At 28.3% G+C, this 27,741-nt stretch overlaps 1 protein-coding gene across 3 annotated transcripts; it reads right to left on the minus strand.

The window, feature by feature from the left end:
* Nucleotides 1–198: 198 nt before the first annotated feature.
* On the minus strand, nt 199–26,423 carry LOC107447209 (uncharacterized). Of its 3 annotated transcripts, none has more exons than XM_016062066.4 (6): nt 26,021–26,410; nt 20,827–20,945; nt 18,634–18,803; nt 16,621–16,799; nt 15,512–15,676; nt 199–664 (listed from the first exon to the last, which is right to left on the minus strand). In XM_016062066.4, the coding sequence occupies exons 1-6, from the start codon at nt 26,126–26,128 to the stop codon at nt 404–406; spliced, it is 1,002 nt and encodes a 333-aa protein (XP_015917552.2). In that variant the 5' UTR covers nt 26,129–26,410; the 3' UTR covers nt 199–403. The 3 variants fall into 3 exon arrangements, with proteins under 3 accessions (XP_015917552.2, XP_071039426.2, XP_042905048.1); XM_043049114.3 differs by lacking the exon at nt 199–664 and adding an exon at nt 7,134–7,292 and having other exon boundaries at nt 26,021–26,413; XM_071183325.2 differs by lacking the exon at nt 15,512–15,676 and having other exon boundaries at nt 26,021–26,423.
* Between the last annotated feature and the right edge of the window lie 1,318 nt (nt 26,424–27,741).

The raw sequence follows: 27,741 nt of genomic DNA on the forward strand, positions 1-27,741 counted from the left end.
TCAAAATATTAGGTATAATTAATAAAATGTTTTTTTTTTTAGTATTTAGACCTGATAAGTCAAAAATAAAGTTTCATGCCATAAATTTTAAACATTTCTGCATTATTTGCTGACTAAAATAAATGTTCAGGAGATCATTGTTTTCTTGTCATACTCTCAGCATACTTTATTGTTTTAAATAGCGTGAAACTTTACTTCTATATTAGGTAGTCATATTTTATTTACATTTTTACATTAATGAACACAATAGAATTTGATCGATAGGGCTAGCAAACTTTTTTTTTATAGATTGATTCATTAATTATAAGGTATGCTATTTTCAACACACTGCTAGTTTTAATCATTGATAATCATGTCTCATCTAAAGTAAAGTGATGTGTCAGCATACATCCATATGCTAACGTCATTCTAACGACAGGTGTCTGGCTCGTTTCCTGTACAAGTTGTAGCGATGGTCAGGCGACAATCTCAGAGCAGGAAGTCTGTAGTTAGTAGGGTGGTGGTAGTTGTAGTTAGTAGGGTGGTGGTAGTTCAGAAGATTTCTCACTCGAGCTCTGGTTGCATTCATGGACAGCATAGCTTTTCTAGTGTAATAGTCTTTATAATAGATAGGGTTGATCTGTTTCGTATACCAGGGATAAACGCTCAAATCTTCAGGATACATCTAAAATATAAATAAAATACATTTTCATATGATTTAGTGAATTGTTACTACAATATTTTATACAAATATATTGTTTTTTGTTTTATCTACTACGTAAATGTCATAAAATCACACATAGAGGATTTTAAACTAGAATTGGCTATTATTTTATATGAAATTTTTGTGGTAATCATGATTGTTTGCATGTCTTTACTTATTCTGAGTAATCTGGGTTAAAGCATTGTGCTGTAATTGTGAAGTAGCAGGAATTTTTTTCCTGGTGGCGGCGTTAAGCTCACCTAGCTGTGATGGAAAGTAAAAGCTGCCGTAGCGCAGTGCTACCATCATGTTTATGGTATGGAAATCTCGGAAACTTAGCTTTCATGACCACTTTTGTCAACAACAGGCTGTTAAGAGAGTTTTCTTTATTGAACTTATTCTAGTAACTTTACAAAAGCGAAGAATTCCCCCACCCCATTTTTTTTATTTTTTAAAACGTTGTTAAAACATCAAAAAGAAGGCCTGTTATTGTTCTCGCTTCTACTGAAAATGACGAGATGGAGTGGATATTTTCTGTACTCTAAATGAATAGTTTTGTATTTTTCTTCTTCTTATCATTATTTTTATTTTTAATGTTTAAACTACTTTAGTTATTCCCTTTTACTATAAATTTCCTTCAGTAATTAATTTGGCTTTTTTGTATTTCTATTTCTTAATTAGCCTTTTAGGTTCCAAGTTGTATATTTTGTATCGTGAAAAGGATGGGGAGCTCGCTTCTGGTACAGGTCTTTTCGTAAAGCAATAATTGTAGGCTAGTTTAACTTAAAACGCCCTCCAAGATAATTATCTTACTTTGATACTTAACTGATACATAATAAGAGCGTGACGTTTTATTAAATAGATTCTAATTTATAAAAAATATGCAGGATAATTCTTATTTGGTATATTTCTAAAAATTTATTTCGCAAATATGTTGATAAAAACTACTCGCAATAATGCAAATATTTTTAGAAATCTGCCGATTAATATTAAAATTTTACCGTTACAGATTCGAAAACACTTTCAATTAATTAAAAAAAACACTTATTAATTCTGTTTCAGACACAAAGATGTAAAGCTTCAGTAGTGATTCTATAAAATTTGAGATTTAGATATTTTAGGAAGTAAATTAAAATATTTCGTAATTTTTTTGACCTCTTTAAAAGATATTTTTGCTGCGTTTTTTTACTTATTTCACAGTAATTTACACAGTTTCAAAGCTTATTACATAGTAATGATGTTTGGTTTGTCCAATTTTATTGTTATTATTTGTATTTTTTAAAATTTATTTTTAAATTAATTTTTTTAAAGAAATGTTACAGCATAAAAGTTCATCCACTCAGCATAAAAGTTCCCTTTGTATTTCAGAAATATTTTTTGTTTTTAAAAACATAGTATTTAAAAACAGTAACAACATTTACAGTATACGTTAAACAGTTGTAACATTTGTATAGTATGTTTCTGTGGTCTAATTTTGCTAAATAACTTTTTATTTGCTAAAATTTTTCTGGTATGTTTTTTTTTAAATGTTTTTTTTTTTGTTGAAAATTTTTCTTTTGTTAACGGATGGAATCTCATTAAAAAACAACTTATGAGAGTAATAATGTTTAGTTTGTCCAATTTTATTATTATTATTAGTATTTTTTTAAATTTGTTTTTAAATTGATTTTTTTAAAGGAAATGCTACAGCATAAAAGTCCATCGACGCAGCATAAAACTATCCTTTGTATTTCAGAAATATCTTTTGTTTTTAAAAACATAGTATGTTTCTGTGATCTAGCTTTGTTAAATAACTTTTTATTTGCCAAAGTTTTTCTGGGATCTGTTTTTTTTTAAATGTTTTTATTTTTATAGAAAATTTTGCTTTTGTTAATAGATGGAATATCAATAAAAAAAACTTATACGAGTAATATTTAGTTTGTCCAATTTTATTGTTATTATTAGCATTTTTTTAAATTTATTTCTAAATTGATTTTTTTAAAGGAAATGTTACAGCATAAAGATCCATCCACACAGCATAAAAGTTCCCTTTGTATTTCAGAAATATCTTTTGTATATAAGTATGTTTCTGTGATCTAGTTTTGTTAAATAGATTTTTATTTTTCTGGGATCCGTTTTTTTAAAAAATGTTTTTATTTTTATCGAAAATTTTGCTTTTGTTAGTTGATGGAATCTTAGTCGAAAAGAACTTTATAATGATTATAGAAACCCTTACTACTTGCCTAAGTACTGTTTTAAGCATTGTCTATGAAAATATGGATTAGATCTTTAACAAACTATAGACTAAAAAGAAAAAAATGTAATTTAATATTTATATATGATTAAAGTAGGATGAATAATGTCACGCAGTAAAAATAAATAATTTTGTAAAATTAAATAACATTTTGTTAAAAATTTTATTTCGTTTAGTTATGCTATTTAATGAAATAATTTGTCTTTTATTTAAACAAAGGTACCAAAATTATCTTTCATCTCTCGACTAGTTCTTAGATTATGTTGGGTGTATGTCTTTTACTTTAATCGTTCTTAAATTTAAATTCTTTTTTTTAACCCCTTTTAAGATCGTTACTTACTAATTCATCATTAAATTAATCTAAAAAAAAAAGAAAGAAGAAACGGTATACTTTTTTACTTGCAATTTAAGGGAGAAAATTGCATTTTGTACTGTCAAATAAATAAAATTAGAATAAGACTCGTACCATTTTTATAAAGAAAAGTAGAAAATAAATTGACAAATGTAAATAGTCGTGCAAAAAATTAGTAGTTAGGCATGACAATTGAAAAATTTCCTCTTTCCCCCGTAAAAAACACACCCAAGCATTTGAAGCTAAATTATTCTGTGATCACCATAATTCCAATATTTTATTCCTTAAAAATATTATTAAAACTCGCTATTAAGTATGTGGACCGGATAATTGACAAATATAATTTGATCCGGATACAAATAATCAGGACGCGTTTTCGATTAGTTTCTATTATATCTTTCTGTCCGCAAAATGAAATAGAAGCACGATTACATTTGTTTCCGTTTTTTTGTCTCAATGACCAGAAGTCTTCTGATAAATCTAGGGTTAAATATAGATTTCCCCAAAGAATTCGACAGATATGAAGGAATGTAGATCTAGGGCGACTCTAATTTCTTTACCCTTCTGAAAATATGTTGCCCTCAAATACTAGATTGCTCTTAATTTATATTTAATTTTATTTCGAATATGTTACCTAAGTACTAAAATCATGCGATCTAATTAAATGTCACGCAGATGTTACGCAAATGGATTCTGTCTTATTTTGTGCAATATTTTTTATCATTGTAATCCATGGTTATTGCAGCATTTTCTCTTTCTGTCTTTTTAAAACGAAATATTTTTATTTGGTTAACTACAATCTTAGAAAAATGAATTTTGTGAATCATAATATAGATGCTATAAATCAAATAATGTGCAAATTGAATGACATGTTAAATTTTTTATCAAGTTTCCATTCATGGTGAGAAAAAAAATATCGCTGGAAAATACGGTTCCGCTTAACACCATATTGAAGTCGCTGCAAATTTAAACGATTTAATAACTCTACACTATTTAAAATTTCCAACAGTATAGGGTTGTAATATTTTAAATTGTTCAAGATAATTATATTATACTAATTTTATTTCGAATATGTTACTTTAAAACTAAAATCATGCAATCTAATTAAATGTCAGACAAATATTGCGATAATGGATTTTACCTCAAACAAAATTTTTTTAATTACTTTTTGATCAATATAATCCAAGGTAATTACAGCATTTCTTCTTACTTTTTTAAAAACGAAATCTTTTTATTTCATTAACACTCTTTAAAAAATGAATTTAATTGTGAATTAAAATGCAGATTCCATGAATCAAATGATGTGCAAAGTAAATAATATGTTAAATTTTATCAATATCGCGTGAAAATACGGTTCAACTTAGAACTAAATTTAAGTCAAAATTTTAAACAAAAAAACTGAAGTAAATTTAAACAACCTGAAATTTAAACGATTTAATGAAGCAACACTCTTTAAAATCTTCAACTGTTAAAGGTTATAATATTTTCGAGTGGTCAAGCTATTCCTTAGCTAGAAAAATAGATTATAAATGTTGAATATTATTAGGTATTATAGAATAGCGATATTATTATATCTACCAAAGTTCAAACTGAGTTCTTGATTAAAATTAAGGCATTTGTTTATTGAATGAACATTAATTTAACTTTCGTAAATATAACTTTTAAAAAAAAGGCTTTAGTTTTAAGGTTGTTTTTCGAATGTTGTGTCGTCACATGAAGAAATAAAAACGCTTTTTAGAGAAAAATATTCAATTTTTGAAAGTGTTGGTTTCAATTTCGAAAGTTTATAACAGTTATTTATGACTGATAGGTTAAGTTTTGTTATCTTTAACCTGCACCCTCTATACTAACAAGGAAAATAGTGCAAAATATCAATATGAAGGGAAGTCGTAGGTAGTCAAAGCATTTTTAATAAAATTTTTTTTTATTTAAAATTTAATCGAATGTTGTACTGTATGGCAAATAAAATTTCCAAAATTTGAGAATCATTTATTGATTTTAATTATATCCACCAAGCTGGAGAAATCTAGCAAAATTGGTGATTTTTAACAGTTGTTCTTAATACTTAAGCTTTTTGTTTCTTTCCAAACCCAGAATTCTATCAGATGACACCAGATAAGGCAAAATAGCTAATTTGCTTCGTGTTTAAGGAATCTAAACTGAGTTTATTTTATTTTATATTTCTTTGCGAAAGAGCTTCGAAAAGCTCCCTTAAATAATTTAATATAAAAATAAGACTATCGATCAATTAAAGCAAATTTTTAAGCTATATTTATTGTTTTTTATGAATTTATACAAAATTTCCCCATAAATTAATAGAAGAAAAATAACATCGTGTAAAACGGGGTTTTAAAGCTCAAGGTAAGTTTTGTGTTTTGAAAGCATAACTGATGATGTTTTAAACAAAACTTTTATATAAACTAACTAACTGAACGTGATAAAAGTTAGAAATTATTGAATGAGCATAATCGTTGATTTAAACTAATTGAACGAGCCTAAGAATTAGAGATAATAATACAAAAAATGAATATGGTAGTTCCGTAATGATGCCCTCCTTTTTTTTAGAACTTCGAAAAAAATGTATTAATAACACATACATTTTCAGAGTCACAAATAATTATTTAAGTGAGAGAAGAACGTAAATGGTATCGAAAATTGCCGAATCAATGGTGAGAAATGTAGTGTGAAAGTAATTGAAATCCATTTGATTGCCTAAAATAAATTTAGAGGTCTTTTAAATAATTGCTTTTCACCTCCTCAGTATTTCTCCCGAAAATCAGGCATGTCTTGATGTTATCAGTTTCGCTTTCCTCTGTAGTGGTTTGATAGATTTTGATAGTGTCCTTGTTCTTTCTTCGTTTAATTACTTATTTGTGATTCTAAATGTATAATTTCTGACATTGCTTTTAACAATGCTGCTAAAAATGCATATTACGGTTGGTTACTTCGAAACACCCTTAAAAACTAAATTAAGAATATCATTGATGTAGCACAAATATTTAAAATTTTTAGTTTAAAATACTTTAATATAAATATGATCACTATTACATTTTGTGAATTCAGAATTTTAAAGATATAATTGGAAATATTTCTAGTTATATATGAAAAAAACTTTAATTTGAAGTTTATAAAATTTAGACATGAATACATGAATCAATAGTTTTTTATATGAATATATGAAATAATAGTAGTTATATGAAAACAAGAAATAATTATGGAGTAATAATAATTCTGAATGTTAAATATAAGCATGCAAGTATCTTTAATTATTAATTTTGGAATATTACTTGAAAAAAATTAATATAAAAGCCTATCAAATAGATACTATCAAAAATTGATTCTATAAAATTCTACAAAAAATTTAGTTTAAAAAATTTATAATCAATTTTTCTGATTAAACCTTATTCTATTTAATTTGATTAAATAAAATAAGTTTATATAAATTAGATATTTATTAAATCAGATGAATTTTGATTTTTTGCACTTATACAAAGATTTTTTGCTCATTTAAAAGTTTAATTTTAAATTTTTAAATTACAAAAAATATGCACTCTCAAGGCATGATAAATTTCTGCATTCATTCAGAAACGTCTTGTAAATGTAATCTTTGTTGTCATGTAATCTTTGTTTAAGAGAATTTTTGAGATTTTAGGAAAGTAAAATGAAATTTTCAAATAAAATTAAAGAAATTTCTCTGATTTGATAATACTTTCAAAATTTTTGGCCCATTAATATGAACTTATAAAAATGATTTTTTGTTTCAACTGAAGTTAGATTTTGGGTGTATATATATATGAGAGTTTTTCAATAAATTGGTCAAAAATTTTTTTTAAAAATAATTAAATAAAAATTATGAGCATAAAAAAGTTTTTTATTTATTTTCATTAAACTAGTACATTGTTGTTTTATTTTTATTGCGTCTTAGAAAGTCTACGAGATTCAGAAACGTAATTCTCATCTACACTCAACAGTGAAGGTTCTCTCGATTCTTGTTCAGTTGCGAATGCTATGGCTTCAAGTTGATCCTAAAGAAAAACACTGCTTTCAAAAATGTAATATAAGTTTGTTTTATGTTATTAAATTATTGAAAATATATCACTTATATCAGTTTTACATTGTCCAATCAATAATAATAGAGTTTATATTCGTCTTATCCATATTTATCCTGAGATGCAATAAAATCAAAGGTATTTCTTTAAAGTTGGCAACAAGTGTCCTTTTAAATTTATATATAGTTTTGTTAAAAATTACCGAAACCCCCTGAATAACTTTTGATCTACTGATCGGATATTTACGTATTAGGACTAAATCTTAATTGTTTGAGGGGGTGGCGTCAAATATGCTAATTAGTTAGTGCGAACGATATTTTAAATTACGAGATCACACTCAAAAGCATATTTTCTATGAAAAAACCTTTTTTTTCGACGAATTATTTCTGATCCCCAAAATATCTCAGAAATATGGTCCTAATAGTTTGGTCAGAAGAGCGTTCGCAGGTTTGGACCCCTTAAAGTTAATTGTACTTTTTGCACATTTTCCTGCAAACTTTTTAAGCAAATTGAAAATTTTTGCAAAAAAAAAAATATATGTATTTATCCAAAAAACATTATTTATCCAAAGATATTTCTGTGCAAAAAATTTATGATTTTTAATAATTGTTTATTATTATTTTATTTAATAATTGTAGAAAAATTATGAATTGTATGAACAGTAAATATTACACCATGTTAAAGAATGTAATTGTATGAACATATTGAATTGCTTATTGTTTTTACAAGGAATGGCATCAGGAAATACATTCTGTATTCATTCATGATATCATTTCAAAACAAAATGTATTAAAATTATTTTTACTTTTTTATTCCATATTTCAATTCAAATACCCCAAAATTAAAATTATTACTTAATTTTAAAGTTATAATGATTTAAATAAAAGTATCAAGACGGCATATTATAGCATTTTAATGATTCTTTAAAATTTGTGGTGAAGCGTTTTTCATAATCTTAATTTCGTCATCAAAACAACTTTAATTTTTCACTATAATTAAAAAAAGCTTAATTTGCTTTCGCTATTAGGTAATTAATATAATTTTTGATTAATTAATTGACAGAGCACTTCAAAAATTTTGACTCAATGACAAATTTAATTAATGATTCATTTTCCATTTATAATCGATGCTTTTTTAAATATACCTTAGAACAGCGGTTCCCAATATTTTTTTGGCAGTGGAATCCTTAATGATCGGTTTTTTTCCTCGGAATCCAGATAAATTTAAATCTGTATAAGTTTAAATCTGTATAAGTGCAGTTGTGATCATATTAATAAACAAAAACTATTAATTATTTTAAATATGATCCAAGTTTTTATTTATTACTTTAAAAATATTTAGTGAATAAATGACGAAGAAAATTTTTTCGTCTTGTTTTATCAATATTAGTTTTAAAAGTGGGTTTTGTGTCAGACAGTTGAATTCACTGGTCTGATGCGGTATCTTGTCTATTTCTTAATTTGATTTTAGAGCATGCATAAGCTGATAAGAAATGAACTGAAATATGGCTTTCATTGAAATAAAAAAGAAAAGGGAAGAAAATAAAAGTTGAAAATGGTCATCAGAGAAACACACTTCTTCATTGTTGAATTTGGTTATTTTTATTTGATGCGAAATACTACTGGAGTCTTTCATAAATCCGTATATTCTTTTTCCATAAATCCGTATATCCATATAAATCCAAATCCATATTCTAATTCATTCATTACATTGTTATTAGGAAAAAAAACCCACTGTTTTGAAATTTCTTTCTTCACAAGCATTTGAATTAAATAATTGTATAAAAATAACAGAAATAATCATTAAATAATGGATTATTAATCGGATATAAATTAAATTACCAGTTTAGAAAAGCATTAACTGATTAAAAAATGTCATAACTCTCGGAACCCCTGTGACCCTTCCACGGAACCCTGGGGTTCCGCTTAGCAACTTTTGGGAACAGCTGCTTTAGAAAACGAGTTATTTGTATTAAAACCTATTAAGCGTAAGTTGTGCGTCGAATTTAACTGTAATGGTATTTTTTTTTTTTGGAAAAAATTGAATATATTTTAGTAATTTTTACGACGTTTCGGTTATTAACATGGCTAATCCACCTATCTGGCGAAGTCAAGTACATGTACATAAAAATGTTAAACAGCGTGCATTCAATATCTTCTATTTTCACGACGGGGTAAAGGGCAAGTCGTGAAAGCTAATTTGATTTCTTTTCTTGTGTTAGGGAGGTTTCTTGTGTGTAAGGAGAGAAATACATTTTAAATATAATACAGAGATGATATGTGAATGAACAATTGTGATTGGGTAATTATTACCTAATCGCTTTGGTAGAGTTTTTTGTAAAATTAACGATAAAATATAATTTTATAATATGTGATAAAATATGGTAATTTTTTCATGATACTTTAGAGAATGGCATTAGCACCATTTAATCGGTTAAATTTGCTTTTAAGTTCTGTATTTTTTATTAAATGTGTGGTAATAGGAAATATAATTTTAAAAACCAGAATTTCCGGTAAACCGTTGCCGTATGAATGGAAAATTTACCTAATGAATGGTGTAAATACCGCATATTTTGGTTTTATTAACCAGAATTATCTTTTTTTTTACTAAAGTGTTATTACTATAGAGTACGGTAATTTAACCGGAATTTTTTTCTGCGAGCAGTAAATACATACACACGCTTGTTTTCCAAGCCTTTAAAATTTTTCTAATACTAATTACCTTAATGACGAACTCCTTCATTTTAATTCTTTGACGGGGAAAAATTTTAATCAAAAAATTTAATCAAGAATTTTTGAAGAAAAATTTGATAAGAATTAAGGCCAAGAGAATTGTTGTCGTATGAATGCTTAAAATGAAGTGATTTGCTTTATTTTAACGTTTTTCAAAATAAAAAGTGGTTGATTAAAAACCGCGCTGTTTAAGAGATAAAAACTATTACCATTTTCGTCTTTAATATTTTTGTTCAAAATAAGTGGGACAGTTTTATAAACCACCCTTGAAAGGTTAAAGCCATCACTGTTACCCGTGGTTTCATTCTAATATATTTGACTGATCCTAATGAAAACTTATCACGCAATCCAACGAACTCTCTAATTTGAACTTTAATAATTTAAATGCTTTGACTTATTTTCCTAGAATTTGTTCCCACATTGCTGAACTTTTGAACAAATTTGAGTTTAAAGCTGTTTTCTTTCTTGACAAGAAACTGAATTTTAAAAATTTTAAAGTCCCTATTGCTGACTTTAATTGCTGGGGTATTTGCCAATTTTCTTATTAGTATGATCTTGAACAAAATACGAGGGTTGCTATTTATATTTCTGGCCTTGGCAACAGTAAGTGTTGCTAGGCGACCGCAGACGATTTTAATCGAAAGTTTGATATTTTTAAACATAAATTCAGCAGCCGATTTACCATTATAGCTTCATTTGTGTTATTGACAGTAAATTGAAAAGTTCTTCTCTTTCAAAAAATGGAATTGAATCGTGAACATTTTCGTGCCATTATTTTTCATAACTTTCGACGTGGATTGTCAAGACAAGAGTGCTTCGATGAACTTAACTCTTTATTCAGCGATAAAGCGCCATCCTACAGCACTGTAAAAAATTGGTATAACGAATTTAATCGTGGTCGATGTTCGATCCAGGACGAATCCCGTGCAGGTCGTCCAAAATCCGTTGTTGTGCCAGAAAAGATCGATGCTGTGCGTGAACTGATAAAGCAAGATCGTCATGTGACATACCGTGAGATAGAGGCGTCTTTGGACATTAGTATGACTAGCATCAATAAAATTGCATGAACATTTGAGCGTAAAAAAAATTTGTTCGCGTTGGATCCCGCATAATCTGACAAACGCTCAAAAAAAGGCTCGTGTCGATTGGTGCAAGGAAATGTTGGAAAAATACGTTCAAGGTACATAAAAGGCTGTGTATAACATCGACACAGGTGACGAATCATGGATATATGCATATAAGCCGGAAACAAAGCAGCAATCAACTGTATGGGTCTTCCAAGACGAGGCAAAACCAACAAAAGTTGTTCGAGGAAGAAGCACATCGAAACAAATGATTGCCTGTTTCTTCGGCATTAACGGTCATGTGGCAACAGTGGTGTTAGAGCAACGCAGGACGGTCAATTCTGAATGGTACACGACCATTTGTTTGCCAGAAGTCATCGGAGAAATTCGAAAAAAGCAGAAGAACAGGCGAAATATTCTTCATCATGACAATGCGAGCTCTCACACATCGACTCAAATAAAGGCATTTCTGACGGAGCGAATGATCGAACTGATGGGTCATCCGCCGTACAGCCCTGATTTGGCACCCAATGACTTCTTCTTATTCCCACACATCAAAAATAAATTACGTGGACAACGATTTTCGACCCCCGAAGAAGCGGTTGATGCATTCAAAACGCATGTTTTTGAGTTACCTCAATCGGACTGGAAAAAGTGCTTTGAAAATTGGTTCAAACGCATGCAAAAGTGTATTGGAGAATATTTCATCATGGAGAATATTTTGAAAAACAATAAAACCAATTTCGATCCTACATATTTGTTTTTTCACTATTAGGCCAGAAATATAAATAGCAACCCTCGTAAAAGTACCTTTAAACTTTGATTTTAAGTACAGTAAAGAGATTAAGATATTAAACGATCTTCTTCTATTCTATTTAGTTGAACTTCTAATCATAGGTTTAAGTTTTCTTATGCAATGTTAGAAATGGATACTCAAATTTCACGATACTTTCTTCGTTTCTGACAAAACCATTTTCTTTTATATGTTCCGAGCAAAAATTTCATCAAGGGGACGAAATAACTGCCGTCACGTGTTCAAGTAAGCAAATTTCGTCAAAATTACAGAAATATTTCGTCATTCTATTTAAAAAAGAAATAAGAAAACTTATAGCTCCTAATGTACCTCACTTTTCTAATAATAGTTTTATCGTGGGCACTATATAGGTGGATCAATATCGTTTGAACAACACCAGAAGGGCAGATGGAACAGACAAATAAATTAAACTCAAGTCCGAAGCCGGATTCGAACCCTTAATCTTTCTAATCCGAGGTCAACTCCTTGACCACCATTGAAGCAGTTCCGCTTGTTCTGTCTCTTCATTTTCGATTGTTTATTCCTCTTTCTAATTTCGTCATTCTAGTTAACACTCTCTCACAATGCACTACGATGAGGTTTCGAGACGAGGAAACACTTTCGTCATAGATTTGAGAGTTCACGTTTCGTCACAAATCACGTGATTTCGCGATAAAATGATTATCAAAATTAACGAAATGTAGTTCAAGGAGTGTTAAATCGTCCAAAGTGAGAATTTTATTTCTGAGAATGCTCTAAAATCGTTCAACATTGTTTCTGAATCACTGACCTAGGTTTCAGGTAATTATTTCATTTCTTTATAAACTTTAATAATTTTGTCAATTACCTTGCTAGTATTCCACTCTTTCAAAGTGAATGGAAATTCATTTTCCTTAGTTTCTAAATCTTGTTATAACTGGGATTCTCACGCTATCCCAACCACATCATATACTTGTCTCTCTTCACTTGCTTAGTTATTTTTGTCAAATTTGTTCTTTCAACCACTGAAGTCAACTTCTTTTTTCCTAGTTGTAACTTGTTTGTAATTTTTTTCAGCATCTTTGAGTTTCATTTTTTCCACTTGTGTTTCGCCATTGAAGAAAGTTCTTTATAATAGAGCTAAAACTATGTAGGTCTGCTTACGTGGCATCATTTGTGCTCTTTTCTCTTCGCTTAGTTTTATTTATACACTAGCCACCAAAGGCGGCCAGCTGTCCGCCACGCTGAAGGTTTTCACAAATAAAGTTTTTTAAAACATAGCAGGAAATCTGAAGATTAGTGGACAATTAAAGTGTTCCTGTCCAGCAATTTTGTCTTCATATCCAGTTCTGCTGCAGATGTGTTATAGCTCTTGAGGATGTTTGAAATTATATAGCTACAACGCTTAAGAAAAAAAAACTAAAATGCTAAATACATGAAAAGAACACGAAAACGAATAAATTTTTTATGGTATCAATTTCTATTTCTATATAATTTTTTATGGTATCAAATTCTATTTCTATATCTGTTACGTCAAGCACTCAGGTATTATAATTTGATCTAGTTGTGCTTGTATAATTTTGATCTAGTTGCGCTTTCTACGTCATTTTGTTAACATCGTTTGGTTTGTTATTTAACATCGTTTGGTTTGTTATTTCTAAGTTAACTTTCAAAAAATTGGCTGGCATCAGCATTTTTATTCTTTAAGTTGTTTATTTTTTCTTTTGGAATTCGTTCCTTTTTAGCGAAATGTTTTTCAACCTAATCGAATTCTTTGCCGACTGTTCTCTGTATATATAAAGAAAATAAAGTAAATATTTTTAAAGTGTTGTGAAAAGAATTTTTAGTTGTACAAAGTACTACAATATCGCTATAAAAATTATCGTCTTCGCTTAAGAAAAAAAAATAGAGCGTGGAAAGAAGAAGAAAAACTTATTATAACAATTATGAACAGCGACAAATATATCAAAGCGAAGCGTTCTATTTACGTATCGAATATGTTGCCACATTTTTAATACAAAAGTTAAACTTTTCTCCACTTTAATAAATGTAAACTAATGCGAACTTTACAATTAAATTATTAATTCCTTCGTTTATTATTGGTTTAAGTTGTCGAAAATTAATATTTCAATTGTGAGGTTCGCATTAGCATACATTTATAAGAGTGGGGAAAAGTATATGCATTTTTTAATAGTTTTTTGAATATGGCTCTTTGAAGACGAAAAAGCAGACGAAAAGCATAGACTTACAAAATGACTGATAACTAAATAACTAATCAAAATTTTTGAAAAAGAAAAAAAATACTTCTTCATTATGTCAAAACACAATTATGGGCCGAGTTTCGTGCCCGGGCGAGGCTTCTGGGGCGATATATTGTGATTACAGACACACACACACACACACAGCCGCGTTTATTATTATGTATAGATGTATAGATAACACGAAGTTAACCCTTTCTTCATTTGAAAGTACATACTATAATAATTTTTGTTAGCAATAAAATTTTTTTTCAGGTGTGAATTTAATTGTAAACCCTTTAATGTTTTTATATCCTTAAATATTAGATGTCTAATATAAGAAGTTTACTATGAAATCTTCTAAAAACATTAATGTCCAGATCGCAATTTTCAAAAACTTGTATTACTAATGATTGATGCTTTACCTATTAATATATATTATTATTAAATAAAGTCAAATATCAACTTAAAAATTAATAAAAAAAACTTTTTTGGGAGCATTTTGTTTTATTGTAAAAAATTCGTACCATTTAGGGATTTTAGTAATAATAATATCAACTGTCTATATGAACAATTATGTGAGATTTAAATAGAGTATTCCTTCAATTGCATTGTAATTGTAAAGTATTTTTTCATTAGCTGATTTACTAAAGTATTAGTTGAATGCGTGTAAATGAATTGATGAATGATTGACAACTTTAATATTTTTCTTTTCGTCATAGCAAAGAAAATAAACTATTTTTGAAAAGAGTTAGATAAAAAGCTTCATTAAAAATCGATCCTTTGATAAAGTTTAGAAGAAAAAATGACTTAAACATGGTTAATGCCGAAGTTAAGTCGATAAAGTAATTCATGTGAGGTTGTTATTATAATTTAAGAGTCATCCCCAAAAAAATGGTTGACAGTTATGCGTTAACTAAATAAAATGTCAATACCATATAGGCACAAATATTGCTGCACTGCTAACCGAACACCTAATAAAATTTCGATGATAAAATGATAAATATCAGATTTCAACATTGTATAAATGAGTAAAAAAACGTTTACCTTTAACATTTTCGAAATTAGAAAAAAAAAAAGAAATTTTTAAAGAAACTCAAATTATTTTCGCACCATATACGACAAAGCGATTTCTATCCATCATAAGTATCGAAATACTCCTTGAATAAAACCATCTTTAGTAATATAGTTACATTTTTGAAATTAATTTAGAGTTTTAAAAATCTTAAATCAGATGCTCCTTATTTTATAAAAATTTTCGAAATGGAATTTTTTCTAAAAGATCTAAATTTTTATCTTAATTTGTTATATTTATCGTTAAATAGATTACAAAAAAGTAACTTAGGTCAAAAGATACTGATTCAGTTAAAAAAGTAACAAAAAAGAATACCTTTAATTGGGAATTGGCTCTTTCCAACAGTTCAATTTTGTCGTTGAGTTTTTTACTTTCAACAGCAGAGCATTGTTCCCATTCTCTTTGCAAAAGACCATGGCGAGCTTCCAGAAGTTTTAACTGCCTCCTAAGATCTTCATTTTCAGCAGTAAGAAATTCTAACTGATTAAAAGTGTGAGACAAATTTTCTTTGTTAGATTGTGGGAAAAGTAATGAGTAAAAAAAAATAGTTAATGAAACGACTTTCAAACAAACTTGAAGTTTATTTCAATTTTTGATGAGTTTCAGATGAATTTGAAAAAAAGCTAACATTAGTAGAATAATATGAGTTTCCGAGCACTAACGACAGTTTCTTTATAACGATAACGATTCTTATAACGATAGTTATTTATTTATTGGACTTAAAAATCGTTTCTATATACAACATTAACTCAAAACAATTTTCATCAGCACTGTGGTCAGTTCTATGTACAAATAAGGAATCTAGAAATGAGAAGAAGTCCAACTTTTTGAATACGTAACTAATTTGTCGGTGCGATATGCTATACCAGAAAAACAACTTACAGGGCGGGCAATGTACTCAGATATAGCCGAGCATCAGATTTACCAAGATATGACGCATGAGGACAGGAAGCAAAGTAAAAGTCAGGAGGTACGTCACCTGTAAACTGGTTGTTGGAAAACTCTACATGTATGGTTGCGTACGCTGTCTTCCACTAACCGCAATTTTATTCTTTCTTCCTATCTCAAATTATGTCTCAACATTGGTGATATAAATTTAATCTCAAAGAAATATCTTAATTAATAGTACACTACTATTTATAATAAGGACAAATATGAGAACAAACCAACAATAAATAAAGAGAGAGACTTTTCATCTCCTCCCCAACCCAAGTAGTGGTGCCTCTAAATGTTGTTTCCACCTTTATACACAAAGACGGCACCAAACCATGGTAGATTGGCTTACATTATGTCTATGGAAAACAGTCTTCTTCCCTTATTCTTTGCCTGGGTCATCTGATTGGAAGTTGTGTTCACTTTCCCTGAGCGCTCGTTTCAAATAAAATTATTTGATTACTGCTGTATTTGAATAAAAATAGACTTACTTTATCTACAATGTCCACTTTTCCTCTTTCAGAGAGTAGTGCTTTTCTGATACCAAACGCAACACCACTGTCGTAGAGTGCTTCGTAAGCAGCCAAACTCATTCTAAGTTCATCCCTTACTCTTACGAAAAGTAGTCCTCTCTCCACACAATTTAGTGTTTCTTGGCGAATTAGTTCATCTATATGGATAAAGGATAATATTTTGTTTGGTTAATTTAGGTATCATTAAAATTGGTATGCGATATTTGATATATTTATAACTCACCGAACATTTCTCACAGAAAAGTCTTATAGTAAGTAATATCTACTAATTATTTTGTAATTTTCAAAAAATTGAATGTATTGAAATGGTTATTGTATATTTTTTCCTCCGTTTTCGATGTGATAAATTTATATTTACTTAGTCGAATTAAGTTTCTGCTGATTGAATTGGTGGTTGTTTGGGAAATTGATTTAGTACAGCCAAGAAAACGTAAAATGCGTCACTTGTGTAAGAATCAGCCTTTCGGATTTTTAATTTGCACGCCGGAGAAGAAAGGAAGAAGTTAGTTATTATTAAGTTCTTTTTTAATCATTTGATCGCATTCCAAAGATAAAGCGAAATAATTTATTAGAAGCTAATTTTGATGATCTAAAATTACACAACAGCCACTTCTTTTAACAAAATATCTTTCTATGAGGAATAAACAAGTCTTCTCTCTTAGACAAACGTCTCCATGTCCAATCTCTGATCACTGGCTGTTCTAATTTTTCCTCGTTTCTAATATCACATTATCTCCTTCGGTTCTTTTTTTCTGTTGTAATAAAGGTGTTGCAAAGAAGTATGACAAATTTAAGTAAGACAGTTTTTTTTTGTCGCAGTATTATGTGATTAGAGTATTCAAAATCTACTATTATACATTATACTTGTAAACAAGTTAAAACCAATCTAACTTTAACTTCTTTTCACCTATATTATTTTTTTAAACCTAAAAACATTGTAAAGATATTTATTTTTTCTGATTAATTACAAAACAGTTTTTTAAGTAAGAAAATTAAAAAAGGGGAGTTACAGGAGCTAAATTAAATTAAAGATTACAACAGCAGAAGAATGGAGGACTATTTACATGATATTGTTCATAATTTGCAATGGCTCCGTGTTTGGTTTCAAGTCCATGAAAATTGAGAGAGATACATTTTTGAAAGACGTAATGTTTGTAAAATTAATAATAATCAACGCATGTTAATTTTATTAATTGTTATGTCCACGCAAGATTTTGACCTAGCAAGAGTTTTGTCACACGAGAGTTTGACCTTGTGAAAACTTCTTTACTCGAGATTTTGACATTGCGAGATTTTGTTTACGAGATTTTGACTTTGCGTGATTTTGTATAAGTAACATTTTGGCTTTGGAGATTTTGTCCCTAAACCATAAATTCTGTTTTCCATTGTAACGATTTTCGAATCTTTTTTACATGAATAAAGATTAAAAAATTATCAAGTCAAAAAATTAGAAAAAAAATTTTTACGTACCTTTTGCTTGCGTCACTATTCATATATTTTAGATAACTCAAGACTCTGTTAGAGAATGAAGGAGAAAAACAATAATGCTAAAAATTCAGTTTATAGTAAGTCAGTTAAAGAGTCTTCGACTAGTACAAATGGAAGTTAAGAAAATACATCATAATTGCGTCGTTTCTAAACAAGTTTAGAAAGAATTAAAAAAGCGACGAAGATTTCCGCATCATGATATGCGGCTTAATAATCACCTAAGTCATAAGCCCGAAGGGTTTAAACTCATAGTCACCTATGGGTAAACCTCTGCATGTTTTTTTTAAAACTGTTTAAAATTTATTTAGCACATTGGCAATCGTAGTTGGCGTGTGACAGATCATGAGACAGATGTATTCCCAATAAGTGTGCAAAATGTATAATGTTTGTTGTTATATTCGAAACTTTCAGTTAGCGACAAAAATCTTACTCTTTCTATGCATTTGAATTCATTTGTTGTAAAGAAAAAAGAGAGATACAAACCAAAACACTGATCATAGAGTTCTCGTCTTATTGGACAGATTCCTATCTCTCGAGCATTTCTTTCAATGAGCCTTGTGTCCAATTTCTCCGCAAGATTTATAACGTCCAGTCTGGTGGCCGGTGTTCTAGATACACATTGAACCCACAACTTTCCGTCCTCTTCATATTCTCTGGGAAGATAACATTAAGCAGTACATATTTTTTTATAGGAATAAATGTTTACGAAGTTTTTCCAACCAAAAATATTGTATTTGACGTTTTTATAGTGTGCAATGCTCAAAAAAGAAAAAGAATGAACTACTTCGAATAATTTTGATCTAATGATCGGATCTTCAAGTTCTAGGATTCAATCTTAATGGTTCTAGAGGTTGAGCTAGTTTAGTAGACATCCTTTAGTCAAATACATCCTAAATTAGTGAACCATGTCAAGGCTATGCTGCAATTTTTCATGTATTCAACACTGTAACAGGTAGCGATTTTCTTAAATAAAATTCATGGAAAAATGCCAAAAAGATAGTTGTATTTGTAAAAATTCTCATAAAAAATGAAAATTGATTGATTCTAACGCAAAACAAGAACTTTATTCTAATATAAGATAGATGTTTTTAATTATGTCTCATGTTTTTAATAATGTCTTAATTTTTTTCGCACTAAATTATTTTAAAATTAGAAATCTATTTTAAATTTTTAAACTTCGACATTTTTTAAAATTTTTAAGTAGTGTCAAATCATGATACTTGGAAATACATTACACTGTAAAAAATAATAAAGCTCACACGTCGGTTTGTTTTTAAAATCTGGAAGCAAGTTGAAATCAGTGTTCGTGAAAATAGACTCAACTTAAAATGCGCGCTTAAGAAAATAGATACAGCTCGTTTGTTTACGAAAATAATTCAATTTTTCAAACTTTTTTTATGAGTATTGTTTTTCTTAAAAGGAATAAATTTATAATTCAAAATAAATTCACAATGTGATATCGTCAACTTGCATAAATCACTTGAAACATTGGACCGGTATAGACTGGTTGTCAGGGTGCTGGACTTCGAATCCAGTCGACAGAAGACTCACTATGTAGTAAATGGTGACGGATATGCGTTAAATCTGTTGGGTTACAAAGTCCTCCATGTTCCCATAACAAATTGTACCTTTGGGGATACTGAATTGGAGACTGATTGTTCTCTGGTTCAGGATTTTGGCTAAAGATGGCGCCACAGAAAATTAAGAGCAATCGCACCCCCAATACTTTAATCGCCTACGATAGCAACAACAACATCCTGAAACATTTTATTTATATAGTCGACTTTTTGAAAATACTTTAAAAGTCAAGAATAGTTTTTACAAGGTTGCCACTAGTACTATAAATTTGTAATAGTTGTAATAACTTATATTGGGTATTTAGAATTTAAAACTCACTTTATTATTTAGAGTTCTGAATACAAAGTTACATCTGTGATATGTACCTAGCCAACCTGATCCCGAACTCCGGGACTTTGCCCCTAATGATTATGCTTAGTATGAAACTAAGCTCACTGAGAAAAAAAAAAGTATGGTCAAAACTACCAGAATATAATAAAATTAACCGCATTTCTGGCTCGCTGGGAGCACCAAAAGAGCACGGTAATTCTTACCGAAGCGCTTTGATAATTACATTTTGGGAAAATTAACAATAAAACAAGATTTTTATTACCAAGGTGTTTGGTAGGGTAAAATTTGGTAATTTTAACTTTAAGTTGATAATTTTAACAGTACTAGTACAGTTTAAGATGAAGCAAAACTGTTCAGTTTGATGCCTTTCATTTTATTTAGTTAGCTTTCCTTCTAGTCGACTAATTGTTTCTCTTTAGCATGTGAGCTGTAAGTTAACATCTACCAACATTTAAAACTATGAAAAATATGCATTTGTAAATGTTTTAATACTTGGTAAAAGCTGAACTAAATCAATAACTTAATTGATACGCATCAGGGCTATTCCAGCATCCAGCTAGCGATTCCAAACCCCACCATTACCCAGGATGCATCTATCGATTTATGTTTCATTACAATCGATTATGATTTATGTTTTATCGATTATGTGTCTATATTGATTACCTGCTACCTTCACAGTAAATGCATTTTTGTAATGTTAATTACAATGTAATTGGATCAGTAGTTTTCTTGTCACAAGACTTCAAACACTTAACATTTTATAATCACCTTGGTGGAAGAACAGTATCCAATATTTCTGCGACTTGATGGTCTTTGCTCTTTCCTTCAGATCGATTGGAGCGAGCAGAAGATGGTTTGTCTTTGATATTTGGTAAGCGGGAATCCTTCTATAAGAGAAACTTGGATTTTAACTTTCCTCCTTACTGACTGTCGAATTGGAATCATATGCCTATCTTGGATATTTTTCAAATTATTTAAAAATATCTCTTATACAGTCAAACCCCGTTATAGTGAACTCCCGGATATAGCGAACGAAATATTCCCTCCGTGCCTCGCTATACACATATAATATTATTTTTTATGCATATAGTGAACCAAAAGAAATAGGAAATTGTATATAATGAACTTTTTTCTGTCTTTGACTGATTTTTTTTCTTAATTTTTTTGGTATTTTTGAAATTTCGGCATAGAATACATTTGCCAATTTTTAAAACTATCTATTGTTTGAAATGTAGCCATAAGAATTTTTTCCTATTTGCTTCTTCTATCTCAGTTTCCCATTCCTAAATTTTTTGTACGCAAGACGAAGAGTAATGAATAATAAAAGTTAACACATTTTTTGTTACTACATATTGTTTTTTAATCATTTTTGTATTTCTTTTTATTGGTCATTTATTTAAATAATGCAATAAAAAGGAGCAATGTGTAATAAAAAGGAGCAATGTGTAATAAAAAGGAGTAGTTCGGAAAAATTAGTTAAAATTGTTTGCAGTATGGATATAGTGAACTCCCGGTTATAGTGAACCGAAACTTCGGTCCCTTGAAGGTTCAATACAGCAGAGTTTGACTGCATTGCAATAATATTAACTGAATACTAAATACTAAGTAACTCGAAGCCTTTAACAGTATATAATTAAGTTATATGAATTGTTTAGAACAGGGTGATAATTCAGAGCTTTTTTTTTAACTCTTGGCAAGTTTTATTTGAAACTTTGAAATTGCATTCAGGGCATGCTGGGATTTATTTGAGCATGCGCACTCTTATTGTTCTTTTTTATTTTTCGATGAAAATGACAAAATATAGCTTTTGTGAGCGTATATGGAAATCATCCACGTCTTGACGTTTGAGCAGTTTTGTGAGCTTTCGAAAGAAAATCAGAAATTATTATTTTACGAATAAAATTATTTTCAAGTGTTAACTTTTGGTACTATACATGACATTTCAGGTACACTTTAAAAGAATGTTGTTTTGATAAATGCATTAATTCATTTTTTGGTTCACGTGTCTGCAAAACGATAGAATCGCCTTCTTGCTATGAACTTGAGATTGGTTTGCGTCAATGACTACAAGCATATCGAACAAGCTATATGCTAAATCAGAATAGTTGTAGTTGCTTCGAAAACTTGTATACAGTTTTTGAGCTCAGCAGTTTTTGAAGAGTATTATTTTGTATAAAAATTAATAACACTGGGAAACAATTTTTGTTTTGCTCTCTGTTGCATAAGATTTTTAAATGGATATTGGATATTTTCACTTCATTGATTTCAAATCTGTCATCGGTTTCTCGTTCCAAGCAGCAATTTTTTTAAATGAATTTCCTAATCTATTTTTTACCGAAATGCACAAGTTTAAAAACGTTATATACATCACGGGATTGTGTAAATGTTGTGATTAAAACTTCAAAGGAATTCATGAGCGGAAGTACAGTCATACTGTTCTAGGGGTGATACCTTATTATAAACTGCGTCTTAATGAATTTCAAAATATAAGATACATGCATAATATGTAACATTTTAATAAAATTGAACATAATAGATAAGCACACCTAGCTGCGTAAGATGGCATTTATGAGCATAGAGTCCTTTGCAATTTTAATCCTGATGATGTGCTCTCCTAGAAGTTTGTTGGTTGAAACATTTAAGCTACCCCCTGTTATATATTACGCGCTTAAACTCACACATTTCGGCAAAAAATAGACTGAATAGATAAAAAATAGAATAAATAAATAAAAATGTCCTTTTTTTAAAAAAAATTGCAGCTTTAGGAACATAATTCATTTCAGATTTGAAATCCTTACACCCGAATTAGGCTAAATCAGGCATAAGTTCAACAAAAGATCTGTTCCCCTATGTAATTGTCTCTTTGTATAAGACAAATCATTTAGAAGTTATAAGAAAAAAATGTCAGTTATAAAATATAGTTAAAATTAATAATTATAGTTAAAAATTGTAATTAAAATAGATATAATTAAATAATTACAATTATTATACTAATAATTATAATTAAAAATTATAGTTAAAATTTCAGGTATAATAAAACAAAAAATTATCAAAATATATTATTCGGAAATAAATCATTTTTATTCGAAACTTCAAATTCATGTTGATGTTTCCTTCATTTTATGCAAGTAATTAGAGGCAATGTCATAATTTAATGATTCACGTTTTTATCTTGATACATTACTGCTTTAAGATTATCATATTTATATTCAAAACAAAGCTTAAAAGTTTTTCAACCTTTTTCAATTATAATAAAGTCTATTTTTTTTTGAAAATACATACTTTTTTTTAAATAAAAAAGAATTGATTGAAAATTGTAACCTGTAAACACATAAATTAAGAATAATTAAGTATCCAATATATTATTAAAAGAACTACAGTTTTCATTTTATTCAAAGTTTTATTAATTAAATTTCAAGAAAGAAAGGCTTATATTGAATATATTTAACAATTTATTCAAGCTAAAAGAATTGGAAAAATATAGAAACTGAAAACTGCGGATTAGACATTTTTTTAGAAAATAAAAAGACTAATTAAAAGTATGATGGCTTGATTTTTTTCATATTAGTATTGTGAGATTATCATTTTCAAAAACAAAATAAAATTCAAAAATATTATTTTAAGCTCTTTCTTATGGTAGTTTAAATAATTTATTATTTTTAATGATCTAATTATTATCGGATAAGTATTTATTAGTAGTTATTAGTAGTTAATGTAATACAAAAAAATACGAAATCTGAATATTGTCTTTCATATTGTTTAAATAATGTGGATTTATGAATTCTTCTTAACTTCATTTATGATTTATTATTTGTTTAATAAGTGTTATTAAATAACTTATATGGGTAATAAATAATGCGATAAAATATTTATTCAGTATATGGAAATATCTTTCGTTTTTATAAAAAAAAACGGTATTACTTTCCAAAAAACTCAAAATTTCAACTAGCTCCAAAGTTTCAAACAAATTTTGTTTATAATTTAACACTATGAGACCACTCCGAATTTTTTAATTTATTCTTGCTCAATAAATAATTTAAAGCATTAACTCTTTAAAAGTGTGCAATTAAAAAACTAACAAGAGAGGGGCTTTAAGTGTAACTTGCAAATTAAGCCGACATTTTATATACCTAGAGATTTTGAGTTTATTAGTTGCGATGTTAATTTTTTTTTGTCTATTTCTTTTTGGTTTGGGAAATATAAATGTATTAAAAGTATAACATCTGATTAAAAAGTTTGAAAAGAATGATTACGGCTTCGAGAGATATTAAATAAAATTCCTTAGGCAGAACTATATTTTAGGAGACTTAAAAACCATGTAATCATAGCAGTGAAATTATTAATTTCGACGAAATAATAGACGTTCTTTGGTTTTCACTAATCAAAATAAAATTTTTTTAAGCAAAGAATTATCTGAAGAAGGCCTGTTTTCATAAGAAAGTTTGCTATTAGTTAACTTAAAATTGCTACAGTTTTGTTTATTCCAAATCAGAATTTGTCTTTTGGATGTCAAACTGTTTTAATTATAAATCATTTTTAAAATAAAATGAAAAAATGATTACGAAACTATCTTAACCTGGAATCGACTGCTGAATTTTTGTTCTGTTTTAAAATATAGAAATTTTTTATTCGTTCAGAATAAGATCAAACATATTAAGATAAATTTTGTAGTAAAAGTAATTTCATAAATATATTTTGCAAGTATTGAAAAATTTGAAAGCATATTTCTTATATCACCGCATGAATTAAAACGAAAGTTAAAGCAAACACTCAAATCTTTGGATATACTTGACTGGTAAAATACTTAAATTCTGTACAGCCAAACAATTGAACACTCTACACATTTCAATACTTTGCAGCTAAAACTTCAGTAACCAATTTTGAAAATTGTCATAACGTGAAAAAATACTGTCAAAACTACCAAAATATGGTAAAATTTGCCGTGATTTTGGCTCTAGAGTAACACCAAAAAGATCGGTAGTTTTTGTCGAAGTGATTTGTTATTTAGAGAAATTAACAATAAAAAGTGGTTTTGTAATATATGATAAAGTTTAGTAGTTTTACCATGATACCTTAGAACATGGTATAAAAGCCATTTATTCGGTCAAATTAACCTTTTAGTTTTGTATTTTTTACTAAATGTGTGGTAATAAGAAGTATAATTTTCAAGTTCAAAATTTCCACTAAACCTTTACCTCAAGAGAGGGAAAAGGAACAAGTGAGCGGTTTAAATACAGTATATTTTGGTTTTATTAACCAGAATTATGTTTTTCTTCTTTTCGCAGAAATTTCATTCTAATGGTATGGTAATTTTACCTGAATTGTTTTCACCTTGAATATTTAGAATAAATATTTCTGTTTTAAGGAACCTATGACTTCACAGCTAGTTTGAAATATACAGTAAAAAGTTCATTAGTTATTTTCAAGCCTCAATATATATCTGTGCCTACAAATTTTCTGCTTAATTGTCAAGTGACATTTGGGGTACATTCTTTATAAATTTAACTTTTTTTCATCCTGAAAATAATTATCTAATAAAATAGGAATCAATTCCTTTTAAAGTAAAATTCGAAAATGTTTAGAAAATTATGTATATTCGTTTACCTTAATAAACTTAGAATCTAAAAGAAAATAAATAGAATCTTAAAGTAAGAAATATATAAAACATATTCATTCAATCAAATATATTCATATTCATATTGTTTTGGTGTCAGAATCTTTTGTTGTCACGAGCGTTGGAGTTTCAGATTTCACCAATGTCAAGTGACATTTGGGGTACTTTCCTTATAAATTTAACTTTTTTCCCCTCCAGAAAATAATTATCTAACAAAATAGGAATCGATTCCTTTTAAAATAAAATTCAAAAACGTTTATGAAATTATGCATATTCGTTTACCTCAATAAACATAGAATCTAAAAGAAAATAAATGGAATCTTAAAGTATGAAATATACAAAACATACTCGTTGAGTTTTGGTGTCAGAATCTTTCGTTGTCACGAGCGTTGGAGTTTCATACTTCACCAATGACATGGTTGGTGCCGCAATCATTTCACTCAAAGACGACGCCATATTTTATAGAGAAAGTTAAAAATATTAAAAAAAAATTCGATTATACTTTACAAGATGAAAGGCACACGAATCCTATGTTACTTGAATGAAAAAAAAAGCAAAGCATAAATTCAAAATCTTTTACAAGTATTTGCTATTCTCGACGGAATTTTCTTTGAAAAATCAACTATTGTAAGAATAGATATTTTCAAAAGACCTCTTGTACTGTTGTCATCCTAGTTTCCATGGCGATTTTGAGTGGACAACTTATCGCTAGAATAACTTTATTCTTGGGTCACACTTTATTGCATCGCATCATCTGGCCTTGGTCCTACATCACTTTAGATCAAAAATTCATTTCATTAAAATAAACTCAAGCTTACCCTTGTAACATGTAATAGGACGTATACAAATGAATACATCTTAAACACATGAATTAACGTAGGGGTCGTATTTTGTTTCGATTTTTGATGAAATTTCATCAGGTATCTTTAAATACATATAAATCTGTATTATTTTCACAATGATTATTTTGACTAAAATAGAAATCATTTCACCTGAATTAATATAAAATAGAACTTTTTATTCATACAATTTAAGAAAAGTTTATGAAATATTTAGTTTTCGATTTTTTGTAAAATGTACTTAATTTTATTAATTTATTATAGCATTTTTTATTGATTACGTTTTGTATAAATACTTGTACATTTTATTCGCTCTATAAGTAAGTTTTACTATAAGTGCGTGTTCTATTGTTTGTACATTTTATTCGTTACTTTATAAAAAAAACTTACTTTTACATATTTTTTACTTAAAGAAACAACTCTTACTGCTTACTAAAGAAGGGCTACTTACATTCTATATATATTTACTATATGTATATATATTTCCTATATATATATATCTTCTATATATATATTTGCTATATATATTTACTTTCTTTCCATATTACTAATATATATTTTTTACTTTAAGAAACAACTCTTACTGTTTACTAAAGAAGGACTGCTTACTTTCTAACTGAGAATGTTTCATTGACGCACAATTATAAAAATCAAAATTGTAAAATGCGTGCCATAACTGTAATCTTAATTACAGTGCAATTTTGGTTCAATCTTTTATAGCAAGTTACGTAAAAAAGATTAGAAATAAAAATTCAGATTTTTTTAAAAAAAAAATTCAAACCAAGAATTAGTTTTTTTTTTAAAAAACATCCAGCACATTTCAAACTCTATTACACAAAAAATCCTTTTTTTAATAATTTAAAATCAAGGATTTTTTTATTTTTAAATTTAAGATACCATTTAATTTAGTTAATTATTGTTACTGTTTTTTTTACAAAGACTGTTACTATGATTATTACATTTTAACATAATCTAGAGCACACTGTAAAAAATTTCGGATTATGAAGTACCGGCACTTTAGGTGCATCATTCGTAAAATCCATTTTTGCCGTGAAATATTATATCGTAATTTTTACAGTAATATTTATTTAATTGGAGTGATTCAGTAATTTTTCGGTAATTATAACCGTAAACATTACGGTATATCAGATTTTTTGTTCCGTAACATGTTCTGGTAAAAATGGATTTCAGGGTTCCATAATTTTTATCTGAAATTTTTTACAGTGAAGT

The sequence above is a fragment of the Parasteatoda tepidariorum genome, chromosome 7, assembly GCF_982258835.1.
Source record: "Parasteatoda tepidariorum strain Cologne lab strain chromosome 7, Ptep-v5.0, whole genome shotgun sequence".
In the NCBI taxonomy this organism is placed as follows: domain Eukaryota; kingdom Metazoa; phylum Arthropoda; class Arachnida; order Araneae; family Theridiidae; genus Parasteatoda; species Parasteatoda tepidariorum.

What these genes read in the sequence shown, in the direction of transcription:
- LOC107447209 (XM_016062066.4), bottom strand. Translation starts at nt 26,128, where the DNA reads ATGGCGTCGTCTTTGAGTGAAATGATTGCGGCACCAACCATGTCATTG. An exon ending in AAGTGGACATTGTAGATAAA is followed by an intron (nt 15,677 to 16,620) that starts GTAAGTCTATTT and finishes ACTTTTAATCAG; the next exon opens with TTAGAATTTCTTACTGCTGA. An exon ending in GAGCCAATTCCCAATTAAAG is followed by an intron (nt 665 to 15,511) that starts GTATTCTTTTTT and finishes TTTATATTTTAG; the next exon opens with ATGTATCCTGAAGATTTGAG.